This window comes from Accipiter gentilis, chromosome 1 (assembly GCF_929443795.1).
Source record: "Accipiter gentilis chromosome 1, bAccGen1.1, whole genome shotgun sequence".
Taxonomy (NCBI): Eukaryota; Metazoa; Chordata; class Aves; order Accipitriformes; family Accipitridae; genus Astur; species Astur gentilis.
The window spans coordinates 31,788,198-31,804,213 of record NC_064880.1 but is presented as its reverse complement, the minus strand read 5'-3'; the positions used below and the strand labels follow the sequence as shown (position 1 = coordinate 31,804,213).

Sequence of the window (16,016 nt, the reverse complement as noted above, 5' to 3'; positions counted from 1 at the left end):
GTGTATCTGTAAGGACCGAAGCCCTATTTTTCCCCTGTATTTTTTTTTTTGTTTCTCGTTTTCCTGACAGCTGAAACCAAAGTTATCCCTCCTCTCGTTTTTCTCACTGGCACGCTGTAACACAGTGCGAGGGGCAAAGGGCTGGAAGAGGCCGTGGTGCCCCTTCCCACGCCATCACGTAGCTAAGCGGACACAAGGTGCACTAGTAGGAGGACACACGGCTGTGAAGTCACGGGTTAAAACCCTCAGGTCAGGCTCTGCCCTCACGCCGGCCGGCAGCGGTATGAATAAAGCCGGCGCGTTTGTGGGTTTCTGCTACCTCCCGTTCCAGCCCCGCGGGTAACCGAGGCCGGCAGCCGAGTCCCCGCCGCCACGGCCCAGACCCCGACCCACACCCGGACCCGGACCGCGGCGAGGGGAAGCGGCAGCGGGGCTGACCGCCGCGGCGGCGCCGCCCGCCCTCCCCACCTCCCCCAGCGCGCCGTTTACCCAACGGGCCAACCTCTCGGGTAACCCTTCCCCGGCAGAATGCCCAGACACTGATGCGCGTAGCGGGCACCTTTCGGCCCCGCTACGGGAGCGCACCCGCCGCCCGCCGCAGGGCCCCCGCGGTCGCCGCCACCGCCGCCCGCACCCTCACACCCACCGCCCCTCCGCCGGGGGGCCGCTGCCTCCGGCCCCCTGACGGCCTCCCGCCCCGGGGGCTGGTGAGCGCCGCGCAGCCTTTCGCCAGGAAGGCGGCGGCACCCGCCCCCGTGAGTAACACCGCCGTACCTGTCCGAGGCCGGGCTGCTCCGGAAAGCGAACGCCGCCTTCTCCCGGCGGACGGCCGAGGCACGGGGGCGCCTCAGCGGCTGCGACCCTGCCGGCGGGGGCCGAGCTTCTGCGGGCGCCCCCCCTCTCGCCCCGCTCCCTCGGTGCCGCCCTCTCCTCCGCCCCGTCGCCACTGCGTGGGGCTGGGCCGGGAGGAGACACCCGCCTCTTCGGGCACCTCCTCCCGGCCGCGCGGCGGAGGAGGCCGCGGCCTGGGCAGGGGCCGGGGGAGGTGGCGTGGCGGGAAATGGCGGCCGGGCCGAGCTGAGGGGGGACGAGAGCTGCGCCATGAGGCTGCTGCGCGCCCTGCTGCGCAGCGCCTCCCCGGGCAGCATCCCTCAGCAGGTGGACTTCTACTCGCGCTTCTCGCCCTCGCCGCTCTCCATGAAGCAGTTCCTGGACTTCGGTGAGTCACCGCCGGGCTGCCCGCCGCCTCCGCCTCCCCGCCGCGCCGCCCGCAGGTGCCTGTGAGGGAGCGGGCGAGAGGGGAGGCGGGAGGCGGCTCCGGCGCGGCCATGAGCTGCCCTGCCCCCCCCCCCTCCGCCCTCCGCCCTCCGCCGTCGCGTTAGCGCTGCCGCGTTGCCCAGCTGTTGCTTATCCCTTCTTAGTAGTGTCCTTTTTGGCAGAAAAAGGCTCTGCTTCCTTCCGGAAGAAGGGAGCTTCCCCGGAGACTGGAACTGTGGCAAGGTTGAAACTCAGCTGAACAGTCCAGTTTTTGGCATCGCAGAAGTACTTTGTTTTTTTCTGCAAAACCTGCAGGGTTGGGTAGAGGGTGGGGGCAGTTACGACAATTGGTACTGTTGGAGCAGTGACTCAGGACCAAGTGAGATTTGTCAAGCCTTTTGCAAGCTAGCAGCATGCCACCTTATAAGGTCCACCAAACACAAGAAAGGTTTAACCTCAGCTGGCACCGAGAAGCTGAAATCATGTCACTTCTCAGTCACGTGTGTGTGCCCTACAAAAACACCTTACCCAAATGATGTTGTTTTAGAAGAGGTGTGAGAGAAGGAGCAGGACGCAAACACCAAGAGCCGTTCTGGAGGACTGGGAATCTAGCCTTGAAAATGAGTAGATTGGTAACAGGATCCTCAGTCTTACACTCTGCGCTAAAACCACTCATAATGCTCCCAGGTTTGACTGACCACTTGGAAACGAAAGGGATCGCAGGAATTGTTCTGTTCTGCTTCAAAGCATAGACTATGTAGGGAAAGGTCTTCTAAGTTACATGAGAAACCTTTCCAAAGCCTGGGGATGGAGCCATACTATAATAAATTCTGTTATTGTACCCCGGGTGCTCTCATGCGCATAAATGTTTACATAAATGTTGTTTATAAACATTTAACTAGGTAATAGTTACATTGCTTTTTACATTTTCGGTAAAACATAACTGAGAACTAATCCTAGATGCCATACTTTGTGTAAGTAGGAAGACTTACAAAGAAAAGTTTCTCTTAACTATCCACTGTCACTTCATCCATCTATTCAGCATTTCATACGTTGCAATAAAAGGTATCCAATGTTTAAAACTCCAGATTTGTACAGGAACCCCAGCATATATCCTGTTGCTACCATACTTTCAAGCAGAGAATCTCGCAATTCAGAGTTTGCTTTGACCTGTGTTATTTTACTCCTAAAATACCGATAAAATAATGCTTATCTTAAAATCAGTGTTTATTTTCAAGGAGTAGTATTTCCTCATGTCAAAAGTTAGGCTACTTTTTTGCTGTTAGTACCTGAACATAAGGAAGGTAAAGATAAGCTTGAAAACTTATTATTTTTTCTTTCTCTGTTTTACTTAAGGGTTTAATAGTAAAGATAGTAAAAACTAATAACAAAGGCAAAAAAAAAGAGTAGAGTGCAATACCGAGTATTTGTCTGTAAGATATTCTGTAAGCCATTATAATCTGATGGTGTTTTCATTCAGGATTTTTTCGGGTCCTTTCGCTAAAGTGAGAGCAGTCAAAGAGGAAATCATAAAATCTGGTAATGTTAACTTTAAAAAAGAAAAAGTCTGCTTCTAGTTGCCCCAGGTTTCGATCTAGCAAATTAAATATTCCATACGCAAATTTAGGTCTGGGTCATATACATATGTCATATCTTGGGTTATAAGCACACAGTATTTTCTGTAAGAGTCTTACCCATTCTTTGCCTAGATAGACCATAGCTGCACAGGGAAACAAAGTCATTTGCCCATTCACTGAAATCTTGTTTACCCTAAGCTGTCTCCCATATTTGACCCAGGATTGCAAAGATACGGCCTCCAGATAAAAAAGTAAATTGTGGAATGTCATTTGCTGACTATATGAGGTATTTGAAGATTATCTTTACATTCTAATACTTCAGTCTGACTTGTTCATGGAATTTTAGCTGAGAAAAGCGAAAGGCCAGTAACAGTCATGCCTGAAGTGCAATCTGACTAGGGAGAAGAATGAAAGGTTTCTGGGCAGAGGTCATATGTAGACAACGCATAATACTGGTAAGTGTCACTGGGGAGGAATTCCTTGTAAGCTATTAATTTTTTATTAAGTTAACTGACATGCTCTCATCAGTGTAGTTTATGATGTATCTGAGTCTGGATGCATTAAACTACTCCATTTCAATTTGGTGACGATTTTTCCTGTTTAAGACACTCCCAGCTCCCTCTTTTTCCATGTCCCTTCCTTTAATCTTCTTTCCCAACTCTCCCTTGCCAAATGGAAGGAATGAACTGAGCAGAAACATGAGAGTTAATTTGTAGGAGTTACCTGTTGTGAAATACCAAGCCTGAGGTATGTACTTCACTGCAGCAGATGAACTGGTTAGTAAGTCCAGATGCTGTTTACATGACACTCTTGAAATCTAGAAAAAAGTGTGGCTGAGAATAAAGTACAGCATTTCTTAGCCTCTTCCCCGCTCCACACCCTCCTTTCTTGCATAGTAAAACAAGCATTGTGGGAGTAAATTTAGGTCTTGATCTTAATAACCACATTTAATTGCCACCCACATAGATGACACCTGTCCTTATAAAAGGACAGGTTAGTTATCAACAGATGCAGTAATTTAGCTTCTAGCTTTTAAAAATGTAAAAAATTTAAATATATGGGAGAACTACTATTCTTGTGACTAAGCACCGTAGCTGTCCTACTTTCTCTCTCAGTATTCATGTGAATTCATTCATCTGTCTTCTGTTCCTGTAAGACAGTGAATTCAAATTACAACAGATCTAGCTGAAAATGAGATAATTATTACAGCATTTTTTTACTGAAAGTGTTCCAGTATGAGTTATGGTAATTCAGTAAGATCAGTGATCAAGCAGGGTGTATGGGACTATGATACTTTCTCAAGCATCATTCCTATAAATCCTTTCCTGTGCTGGTTTCATTTGCCTCTCTGACTGTTTGATGAGTATTAGTTACAGTCAATGTTTGCTGCAAATAAAATGGAACAATTTACATGGATAGAAGCAATATTTAAAGTTGAATGGTATGGGTCTACAACTATTGCATGAGTTACGCTTTATATATTGAAGATTCTTGTTACTGCAACAGGGCTGGTAGGTTTCAATTTGAGTTTACATTTTGAAATATAAATGGGCCGCTGCCATGAAGGAAATATTGGCTTACCAGACTGGCCTGTCAACTTTAAAACCAAACCACAGACCTCTTATGCAAGAAAGTAAGAGTTTGTGTAGTTCTCTACTCTAAGTACTGACTTTATTCTGAAGCTGTCATATATTTACTTTGGTCTTAGGATCTGAAAATGCTTGTGAAAAGACTTCATTTATGTTTCTGCGACAAGAGTTGCCTGTGAGATTGGCAAATATAATGAAGGAAATAAGCCTGCTTCCAGACAACCTCCTAAGAACACCTTCAGTTCAGCTGGTGCAGAGCTGGTAAGAACAGCATCATTTCATACCTTTAAAGATGACTTTCTGCATATATACAAGTTGGAGGAATTCTCTTCCATAGAAAGAACATTTCATGTGCTCGGTACATGAACATTGCTTATTTTGACTAAATATCCCAATGTAACATAAATCAGAAACTAAATTTACAAACTTGGAAAAAAACCTTTAGGAGTAATCAGAGAACCCACAGGGAATTCAAAATCTTTAAGTATTGCAGATAGTCATGTATGAGAACTCAGTAAAACCAAAAATCCACTAGAACAATGTTTAATAGGGGACTTACCTAAAATGAGGAATCTGGTTAAAGAAACCAACAGAAGAAGGCTAATGCACAGAATGCTTGCAAAAGCTAGTAGAAACCATTTAAAAGACAGGTTATTGCAGATTGAGAGTAAAAGAAGGTGTAGAAAATACAAAGAAAGAGCAATAGGAAGCTCCCAAAGCCAAAATATGTAAAACAACAGAAAGAATATGAGGCTCTTAAAATAAAAAAGACATAATTGGAAAAGTAAAATTTGCTTTCAAGTAAGGAACTTACACATAAACATAAGCTTTTGTAAGATGAGAGCAAAACAAGGAGATTGCTTGGCAACTGCTAAAGGCACATGGGTATCTGAAAAGGCTTTTAAAGTTAAGAGAACAGAAGATCTGCCAGTGAATAAGTGGGATTGATTAGATGACTGGATATAAAAAGAGCTATCAATGAAACACGAATATTTAAATTCTCATTATACTAAATGACATTGATCAGATGGGAAATGAATCCAACTTGGACAAATGCAAAGCAGAGCACAGAGAGGAACCTCCTCTCCCTGTATGCTTGCTTGCTTACAATGGAAAAAGAAATTATGATGCCACTGGGGATATTTTTCTGAATATGTCAGTTGATGGGCAAGAAGGCAAATAGTGTTAGGAACTAAGTAACAAATGGGGAGGAATATAATTGTACCACTGCGTTACCCCATTATTCCTCTGAATTGCATGCAGTTTCAGTCACTCCATCCTGAACAGAAAAGACCAAGAGGGATAATCAGAGGGTTGGAACAACTTCTACGTGAGGAGAAACTAAATAGAATTCTTAGCTTGGAAAATACACATCTAAGGAAAGAGATGGCAGAAATACTTAAATCATGAACAAGCTGGGAAGATTTTCTAATAACAGAACTCACTGGGGCTGCAAATAAGTGATCACCTACTGGGTTTAAAACACAAATAAGATCTTTTATGCATTCTGATTAAATTGTGGAATTCATTGCTCTGGAAATTTTGGAAGAAAACATCATGAATAGATTCAAAAGTATCTAACAAAATTCACAGGGGATAGGTCAATCGGATGTATCAAATACAATGATTTGGAAACAAGCAACCTTGGAAGACCATAAATTGCTAACCAAAGGGATCTGGGGAGGCATATTAGAATTGGTCTTTGTAATGTTTCTTTCCTTTAAAGGTATGTCCAAAGTCTTCAGGAGATCCTTGACTTTAAGGACAAAAGCTCAGAAGATTCAGGGGCTATTCATAGGTAAGGATTTGCTGTCACATATGTCAATATTATGTTAATATTAGGTTAATATTATGTAGAAGGACTGGCAAGAACATGATAGCTTAGAAAGAATTTCAGCTATCTCCAATCTTTACATAAGAATTGTAGTAACGTCACCCCCTGTCCCTAAAAGGAGGGTACACTAAAACATGAAAAAAAGCACTTTTATGCTGTATCATTCTGGTCAGGACTTTTTTGTTACACTGAAGAAGCTATGAATACATTAAACTTGACCAAATGTTTACCAGTTCCTTACTTGTAATGTTGGAACCTATGTGTGGAACTTTTCACCTGTAGAGTAGGTTTGGTCATCATTGGCTGACCATAGCTGCCATTTGACAGGCATGGGATGATCTGCGTGAAAATGGTTTGCAGAATTTTCTCTTTTTCTTGGCAGTAATCAAGATAATAACTAATAATTTCATAAATAATCAATAAAGGTTGAGTAATGATTATTTCAATGGTAGTCGCTTGAAATATGCTGTAAAGACTGACCTGTCTTCCTATTGTCATAGGCAGACCTGTGATATTTCTGTACATAATGGTCTTCATTTTTGTAGGCAGATACTGTGTTTGCCAGAATATTAAATTCACTTGAAAGTGAAATACTAACAATGTATTTATTTTAGTTTTACAGATACTGTGATAAAAATCCGGAATCGACACAATGATGTAATTCCTACGATGGCTCAAGGAGTAATAGAGTACAAGGAAAGCTTTGGCATTGATCCAGTGACCTCACAGAATGTGCAGTATTTTTTAGACCGTTTCTACATGAGTCGCATTTCAATTAGAATGCTCCTTAATCAACACTGTAAGTGCTGTTGTTGAAAGAAGGGGAAATGATACCTGTGCTATCGTCAGCATATTTTCTTCTCATTTTTAAGTGCTTAATATGTACTTAAATGCTTCTTAGGAGTACACTGTTTGCCTTGCTATTTATAAACTCATTCTTAATACACTTCTTAAAATATTTATTAATAGTAGGCTTTCAAGTATGGTGAAGATTGGAATTATAGATTGCCTATAAATTTCTGTTTAGCAAAACTGAAGACACAAACTAAAATGATAAAATTACATTTGGAATAAAATAGTATTTTCTTTTTTGGCAGCTTTACTGTTCGGTGGGAAAATTAATCCAGCTCATCCAAAACACATTGGAAGCATTGATCCTAGCTGCAGTGTTGTTGAAGTTATTAGAGGTAAATTCAGCAGATAAGAACAAGAATCCTGAAAACTTACATGAACGTCTACACTGAGAGCCAATACACATCTTGATATTCATATACTGTTTAGTTCTTTCCTACGTGGAGGAGAAGTTTCATTTAAAGTGTAATACAGTTTTGTCACTTTTCCCTGTAAACCCAGTTTGTGTGAGAAAATACAAAATCTCCTTGACAGTACAGTGTTTTCAATTTTAGTTTTTCTTTTTGGCAAACTGTAAAGGAGGAAAAGGAAAAAATGGAGGGGGAAATGTAACTTCCTGTGTTTTTATTATAGATGGCTATGAAAGTGCCAAGAGACTTTGTGATTTGTATTACATGAGCTCTCCAGAACTCATCCTTGAAGAGTTGAATGGTAAGTGAATATGGGACAAGGCACTGTCTTGAACACAGTGACGGCTTCTTCTAAAGTAGCTGGCGGTGAAATGTTCTCCTTCCACTTTTCATATAGTTAATGCGTTCTCTCTTCTATACTGTCATAAATAGTTTGGGGCTTTTTTTGTGTTTTTTCTTTTGTTTTTATTAAATCTGGCAGAAGGCTTTCCCTATTTCCTCCCTTTAATTAGAAAACTGGAATCTGTAGAAAAGTTTTTGACACTACAGCTGTTGATATAAATGATTTTAGCAGCCTCCTTCCCTCCCTAAGTTTTCTTGCACGTCTTCACCCTACACTGTCTATTGCATCTTGCCCTCTGCATTTCTTGTGACACTTAAAATTTATACTAAACATTCAATTCTAACTTCTCTTGCTTATTCAGCTGTCATGTTCTTGTAGTTGTAATTAAATATAGTACACTCAAGTTGTGGTAGAAATTATTTGAACCCATTGGCTGTAAACTGTTTTTTCAAGTCACAGCTGTGTTGCTGTGAACTCAGAGGTCAGCCGTTGCCCTCGTAGTCCTGCTGAATGCTAAAAAGCCTTTCTGACTCTACTCACTAGAGTAGTTTACAAAATACTAAATGCCAAGTTCAGACAGACCTACAAAAACAAGCAATCAACATTGCTTCTACAAGTAATTGTGAAAGCCAAAGTGCAACCACAGTAACTTGGCCTATGAAGCTAAAGGCAAAGAAAGTGTGGCCTTGACTACACATTCTAGATCTTTTCTTCCTACTGTACAAAACCCGTCATTCTGTATCTAGGTTAAAGAGTTTACCTCTCGTTGGAACATGATACTAAAAACATTTGTAGGAAACTATCAGTCACATTAGCTAATTCTCTGTACTGAGGGAGTCATTTAATGGTGTACGTGCTCTAGAAGCCAGAACAAATAGTTGTTTTTATAAAAGGAGTGACCATTTGCTCAATGAATTGTGAAGGTGAGTTAAACCTGATCCAGGGCAAATGCATGTTCCTTGCCCACAGCTGAGAGTGGAGACCATTATTTAAACCTTAGGCATGGGATCTGGGGGGGGAGGCATGGAGGGAAGCAGTTACCTTGAGGATAGCAACCCAACATATTTCAAAGAGTGATTCTCCCCCCTCCCCCCGCTTTTATTTTTGCTGTGTACATAATTTGTTCTAGATCTTTTGACATCACTAGTCTTCAACATTTATGTTCTTAAAGCACTGGTCACCAACACAGTCTGGTGAGAAATTATTTATTTGTTGAACTGAAAAAACGTTAAGAGCCAGCAGAATTTTCTGAGCAAGCTTTCCTTAAACTTTCATAGAACGAACGTGTTGCCATGATGTATTTTCTAGAATTTATTCTTTAAAAATCTTTGAAAATGATACCAGTTTTATAGACAGAATTGTCTGTATAATTTTTGTTACTGTTTCTTGCTAGAAATCAGCTAATATCTAAACGAATCCAAGAATAGGCTGTGCTGCAGTTACTGTTTGGTGCATTATAGGATCATAAGATAATTCAGGTTGGCAGGGACCTCAGGAGGTTTCTAGCCTGACCTGCAGGGACAGCTACAAGGTCAGACCAGGTTGCTCAGGGTTTTATTCAGTTTGGTCTTACATATCCTCCATGGATGACGACTATGTAACATCTCTGGGCAACCTGTTTCAATCCTTAACTGTCATGGTGAAAAAGTTTTGCTCTATATGCAGCCTGAAGCTCTGTTATTTCATCTTACACTCACTGTTTCTTGTTCTCCCACCACCTGAATAGACTGGCTCTATATTTATAACTTCCTCATAGGTATTAGAAAGCAATTATTATATGCCCTAATCAGTGATGCCACAGTGGGTTTTAAGATTAAATTCTAAAGCAGCAGGCACAGTTGAAAATCTTGAGTACGACTTTTGATTAACATGCAACTTTTTGTAAGATTTCTGTTCAAATTTTCCTTCTCTTGTAAATTCTCTCAACAATACAAACACACATTTTGAATTACTGCGGGGATGAATAAAAGATACCTAGTTTGCTATTTAATTATTTAGACTCTCTTTTCTCCAGCTAAATCACCAGGACAGCCCATGCAAGTGGTGTATGTGCCATCACATCTCTATCACATGGTTTTTGAACTTTTCAAGGTCTGTGCACTTAACCATTACACAATTTTTTTATACCTCTTTGTTTAGTGAGATTTTATTTGTTTGACTTTTTGAACTTAATTCTAGATAGCAGTGTTTTTGCAAGTGCAAACAAACCGCTTGCTGTTTGACTGCAGGAAGATACCTAAATTGTACTACTTAGACAAACAGTAACCGCACAGAAAATTAAGCGGCTTTGGAAGATGTATCTCCTTTGCCTAGCCACTGAATACATCTGACACCTTCTGAGTAGACAGCTTGGTCAAAAAAACCTTAAAATATATAAAGACATTAATTAATAAAGCAAGTGAGAGTAAGAGATAAAATTTTTGGGACACCTTCAAATCTGGTATAATGTGTAGCAGGTCCTATAGAGCTTTCTCAAGCAGTTCAGTCCTAGACTTTTCTTGATCTTTGTGTCATATTGTATGTACTATGCATTCTAAAGAAATCTACAAATAAAACTATACATTAAAATATTAAGATGTTTGTTCTAAAAAAATTAAATATTTGAAATCTGTGTATTCTAATAAACTATATAAATACTGATACTGAATAAACCAGAAATATTAAAACCCCCCTACTCTAAAACCATATACATTTGTCTTGATTCTGAAATATATGATAAAAATAATTTTCCTAAGTTGATGTTTTAAGATAACATACAAAGTGGTAAGAACAGGATTAAAGTTGTACTTGAAAATTGCAGAATGCAATGAGAGCCACCATGGAACATAATGCTGATCGATGCATTTATCCTCCAATTCATGTACACATCACGCTGGGAAATGAGGATTTAACTGTGAAGGTACCCGCTTTTTTTGGTTATTTTGATTAGGGTTTTTTTCCCATCACAGGCAGCGTATTACTAACTTCAGCTGGTAATCTGGTTTTAACAACAGATTGTATATGATGTTGTAAGTAAGTAACAAGACCATTATGGAACTTCACGTACTGCATCGGTAGGAAATTCATGAAGAGGTTGCACAGTCACACTGAAGGCTCTGCAGTAGAATTACTTGCTTTTGTCACGCTCATGTCTTGCCCAGCTTATAAGCAACCATGACTAAAGATGAAGTAGCATCTTTATACAATTGCAGCATCAGTCACTCACATTTTGTATGTGACAATGACAGAGCTATACAGGTGTGAAACAACTGAAAAAAGGGAAATAAATATTGTATATTCAATGCAAATCAAACCTCTCTGAAGTACAGTTTGCAGAGTAATTTCTTCTTTTTCTGTACAACATCCATGTTGGATTTCAAAGACCAACTGCAAGCATTGTCTTTTTCGTAGATCTAACTAAACTGTAGTAAAACAACTCTTCTGACTTACTCCTTCAGAAAGACATTTTAATAGATTGTATTTAACCGGCAGTATTCCTGAGGAATAAAGATAAAAATACACAGAACATGGCATTTTCTAAAAGGTCTAAGTACTGACTTCAGACAAAACTGAGTTATGAACAAGATAAAATAAAAGCAATACATAATTTAAGTAGAATTTCCTTGCTTCCAAGGGATTATGAATGCTTCTTATGGTAGTATTTTATTTAAATGGTTTGGATAAAGGATGAAAGGGAAGGATTCATCTCTCTGTGGTCATTGTTGTAGCTAAGAGATGGGAATTTAAGAAACTCCATAATTTAATAGGCACAACTTTATATTATGTTTTACCTGAACTTTCTCTGGATCATTGTTTGATTGTCTTTTATAAAAATGTATTCAGGGACATAATGCTACATGTTCCTTCTTGTTCCAGATGAGTGATCGTGGTGGAGGTGTTCCTATGAGGAAAATTGACAGACTATTCAACTACATGTATTCAACAGCACCACGTCCGCGTGTTGAGACATCACAAGCTACACCTTTGGTATGCAAATCTTTTATACATTGTCATCTTGGATGTGTTTAATTGTCACAAAAGAAACCATTTAGCCAAAGCTATGAAGTACTGATTTTATAGATACGAGTATCACTGTTTGAATGGTACAGCTTAATTCAAGTATTTTTCTGAAAGTAACTGGAAAATTGCATAAAACCCTAAAATAAAAATTATTTAAACTTGTTCAAGATTCTCTTTTTCTCTACCAAATATAAAGATCGGCTATCTCAAGCAGAACACTTAGCTATGCTGCATGTACTGCTGTAAGGACAGGACTCTGAATTCTTGTGGCCACTGAATGAAAAGAAGAACAATTACAGCAATGATTTTGGATCAAGCCCATAGTTTCATTTGTACTGTGTAGTCAGTTGTACCATCCCCCAGCAACGATGAAGGTATGCAGATGCGACAGGGCACATGGAGAATCTACTTTGGTCTCATGTGAACTTAATAGATGCACAAGAAATAAAGCCTTAGCTTTCAGTAAGAAGCTCTGAACAGCTTTCCTGAATTTATTCTCTCACATTGGATCATTCAAAATGTGTTTTTTAAATGTATATAGTGCTCTGCATCTAGATGACTCTGCAACTCATTAAACACTAGATCTTTACAGAGAAGTGTTGTGTATATTCATTGAGAGATCACCTCTAAAATTTAGCACATAAAACCCCCAACACTTCAGGGCTATGTCCTGCTACTACAGACAGGGCTTGATAGAATTTTAGTATAAGCTACAAATTCATAGACATTGTTTCTTGGACCTTTTTTATATGTACTGATGATGAAATGTATCTGACTTAAGTACTCAGCGTTCTTAAGATTAGCAGCTCCATGAGTCATAGGACAGACTCAGTACAGTTTTCTCTAATGGTGTCATGTCTTCTTCAAAAAGCTACCGTAATAGAAGGAGTGTCATCTAGCAGCCCTGTCTGACAAAGAAGGGAATAAAACAGTTTTCTCATAATCACAGTCATCCATGCATTCTTCTGTGTCTGGGGTGTATAATAGTTCTGGGGGGCATAAAAGCCAACATTTGAACTCTTTCCCTTACTGTCAAACATCATGCTTAGTTCATCTATTTACTTAAGTTAAAACAGAAAACACCACTGGTTGATACAATTAATGAAAATAAACTTTTTCCTCCTGGATCAGGCTGGATTTGGTTATGGCTTACCCATATCACGTCTGTATGCACAGTACTTCCAAGGAGACCTGAAACTGTATTCCTTAGAAGGCTATGGTACAGATGCAGTTATTTACATAAAGGTATGATGTTAACACTTTACCATTTTAAATCTGTCAGCAACCCTAACTGCTAATAGAACTCCTTGTTCTGTTACTATAACTTCGATTAAAAAAGAATCGTCAGCTACAGTCTTCTCTACTTACAGGCCTTATCAACAGATTCAATTGAAAGACTCCCTGTATATAACAAAGCAGCCTGGAAACATTATAAAGCAAACCATGAAGCAGATGATTGGTGCGTGCCAAGCAGTGAGCCAAAGGACATGACCACTTTTCGCAGTATATAGCTTTTTCCTCAACAGTTCATACGAAGTAGGCATGTCTGTAAAGGGAGTTTAAAAGACCTGATTTACACCAAGATGCTGAGCTACATTTGGTATGTGAAAGTAATTTTAAGTGGAGTAACAGCAGGTTTAAAGTAATTACTCTTTTCTGGAATTAAACAAAAAAAACAACCAACCAAGAAAAACCCCAAACCTCTACATCTACATGTTAAGTGAGGAGGCCCCAATTAATTTGTTCCAGTTTCTATTTATGACTACTTTAGGTAGCTAAGTCAAAGGAGCAGTAATTTCAGGTTTTACAGGGACCAATGCAATCTATATCATATCTGGTGAGAAATGTATTAATTATATAATTACAAAATTATTTTACTAGAAGAAATGTTGAAAAAGCTCACCAGAGCATTTTCTATTATCCAGTATTACAGATTAATGGAAAACTCATGTAAGAAATATTGAGGAGGTCACTGCTATACCTTTGCACCTGTATGGCACTTTCTATTCTTTTGTCTTAAGCATGCTGAAGCTTAATTTTGCAAAGTTAGATATGTTGCCTACACACCTTGCCTACATCAAGGTTCTTTGCAGCTGTAGAAATCACACTTAGGTCTGTAGGGATGAAAAAAAAAAAAAAAAAAATCAGTTCTAGCTGCTACCACTGGTATAATGTATCTCAGGTATGTGGTATCAGTCATATTTCTTTGGTTGTAATGTGAATATTTAATACATGTGAAAAACTTCTCTTGCCATGATCATTGTGAATTAGCAAATAGTTTTGGCCTGTGTACAGTAAAGATAATGTTGTCTTGCATTTGCTTATATTTCTGTAGGTAATACCAAAACGCACTATCAATGTTCTAGCCCTAGTAAGATCTCGGATTCGGGTGTGTCAGGTTGCACAGCTATAAATGGAAACTATTTTAATAAACATATTTTTAAAATTTGCCCTTTACCTTCTCAGGAGTATTTTAGACAAAGTGGAATTAACAGTTTTTGAAAATACCTTTGTATTTGTGATGTGCTTCTGGCAGTGTTTATGTAGTAACTGGAAGTCACACTATAACATAAATAAGGTAAGCAGAATGTGTTTATCAGTCAAAGGCAAACTGTCAAAACATACTGGGGAAGATAAGAGAGGGGAATGAGTATTACATTTCAGGTACAAAGTCCTTTTAATAAAGGATTCAACTTCTTTTAATGCCTATTAATGCCAGCTTTGTTCAAATCATACACATCTATGTTGCACCTCCATCCCTGTCATTCCTGAACATTTTAGGAGTGATGCAGTTAAAGACACTGAGAACTAATCCTTTTCTCAGTTAATTCATTGCATGTAATTCTGTGATTTTTGTTCTGCAGCAGACATGCATAATCCCACTCAGAAAGAACAAGCCTAAATTTTGCTAGTTTACTAGCTCTGCATAGAGCAGAAGGTGAGAAACCACAAGCGAAGGGAATAGCTGGTATATCAGAAACTGAAGTCATGCTATTCTAGTTGTAGCTGAGCCAGATTAAAGATTATCACCTGCTACCTCCCTAGCCTAGTTGTGCAAAACAATAAAATGGTTTTATACCCTGGTCAAGCTAACGTAGGTCAGTTTAACAGGAGTGATGTACAGAATGGGCTATATATGCAGTTAAACTGATGCTCTGAGGGAGGATTATTCTAGTTTAATTGCCACCACAACAGTACAGTTACCTGCTCCACTCAAGCTTGTGAGCACTTTGAGAGGTCCCTATTTGTCTTCTTTACAAGGATGTGAGGTGGTGACTGGCGTACCCTTCAATCTGCATAGCTACAAGTAAGGAGAATCTATAGCAGTTTTCTTCAGCCCTGCAAGACGATGTATATGAGAAGTTCCACATATTGTGAAATGGGGCCTGTACAAAAGTTAGAGGGAATGCTTGCAGCTATGGCTTTTGCTAAACTAAAGCTGAAAGTTACAGCAAGGGATTTTAAAAACTCATCTCTGAAACTGAACATTGTAGCTTTTACGCTGAGTTTTAAATCTTCTTTTAACTAACTTAACTGATTTTAGTAATATCTGAGAACTACAAGAAAAACTAACACTGTTCTCTACAGTCTATTATAATATTTCATATGGTATTACTGAAATAAAACCTCTTTCATGCTCTCAGCTAGCTACCAATTGAATTCTGATTATTAGAACAACTTGCTGTGTAATTATATTTGTATCCATCTCCTCACCTGCTACCCTGAATGATTGTGGTGCAAACACAAATGGAGTAGTATTTTGGTTTACAATGTTTAACCATGCTTACAAGTTTAATCTTACTTTTGATTTAAATAGAAGTTCAGAAGATAATTTTTGTGTTTAATATTTTCATTACTGTACTGAAGTCATTGCTAGCACACTGGTTAAGTTGAAGTGAATCACTGTAAAAAATTAGTATACTATCTCAGCTATCAGAATGCTGAGATTAATAGTTTTGTATGCAAATGAGCTCAGTCTTGCACTGTAAAATTAAACTTGGTTTGTGTTAACTTGATTTTTTTGAAAGAATCACTACATTTCTTCATTAAAACTATTTTAAAAATCAAACTTTCAGTTGGGTGATTTTGTGGCTTGGTACTAAGCTAGTTCCATGGAGCCAGCCTTCTTGTTTAGCATCTGACAGATGTTAAATG

At 39.4% G+C, this 16,016-nt stretch overlaps 1 protein-coding gene across 7 annotated transcripts; it reads left to right on the top strand.

Moving 5' to 3' along the window:
- Positions 1-961: 961 nt before the first annotated feature.
- PDK1 (pyruvate dehydrogenase kinase 1) lies at positions 962-15,930 on the top strand. 7 transcript variants are annotated; one of them, XM_049812390.1, is made up of 13 exons: positions 1,149-1,223; positions 1,808-1,889; positions 3,181-3,289; positions 4,543-4,684; positions 6,150-6,221; positions 6,872-7,056; positions 7,355-7,444; positions 7,743-7,820; positions 9,877-9,953; positions 10,663-10,761; positions 11,718-11,828; positions 12,993-13,106; positions 13,232-15,930. In XM_049812390.1, exons 4-13 carry the CDS (start codon positions 4,575-4,577, stop codon positions 13,370-13,372), a joined length of 1,077 nt encoding a protein of 358 aa, XP_049668347.1. In that variant the 5' UTR covers positions 1,149-1,223; positions 1,808-1,889; positions 3,181-3,289; positions 4,543-4,574; the 3' UTR covers positions 13,373-15,930. The 7 variants fall into 7 exon arrangements, 6 of the variants coding, with proteins under 6 accessions (XP_049668304.1, XP_049668355.1, XP_049668338.1 ...); XM_049812370.1 differs by having other exon boundaries at positions 3,055-3,289; XR_007507487.1 differs by lacking the exons at positions 1,808-1,889; positions 3,181-3,289 and having other exon boundaries at positions 962-1,219; positions 13,232-13,461; positions 14,328-15,930.
- Positions 15,931-16,016: the final 86 nt, after the last annotated feature.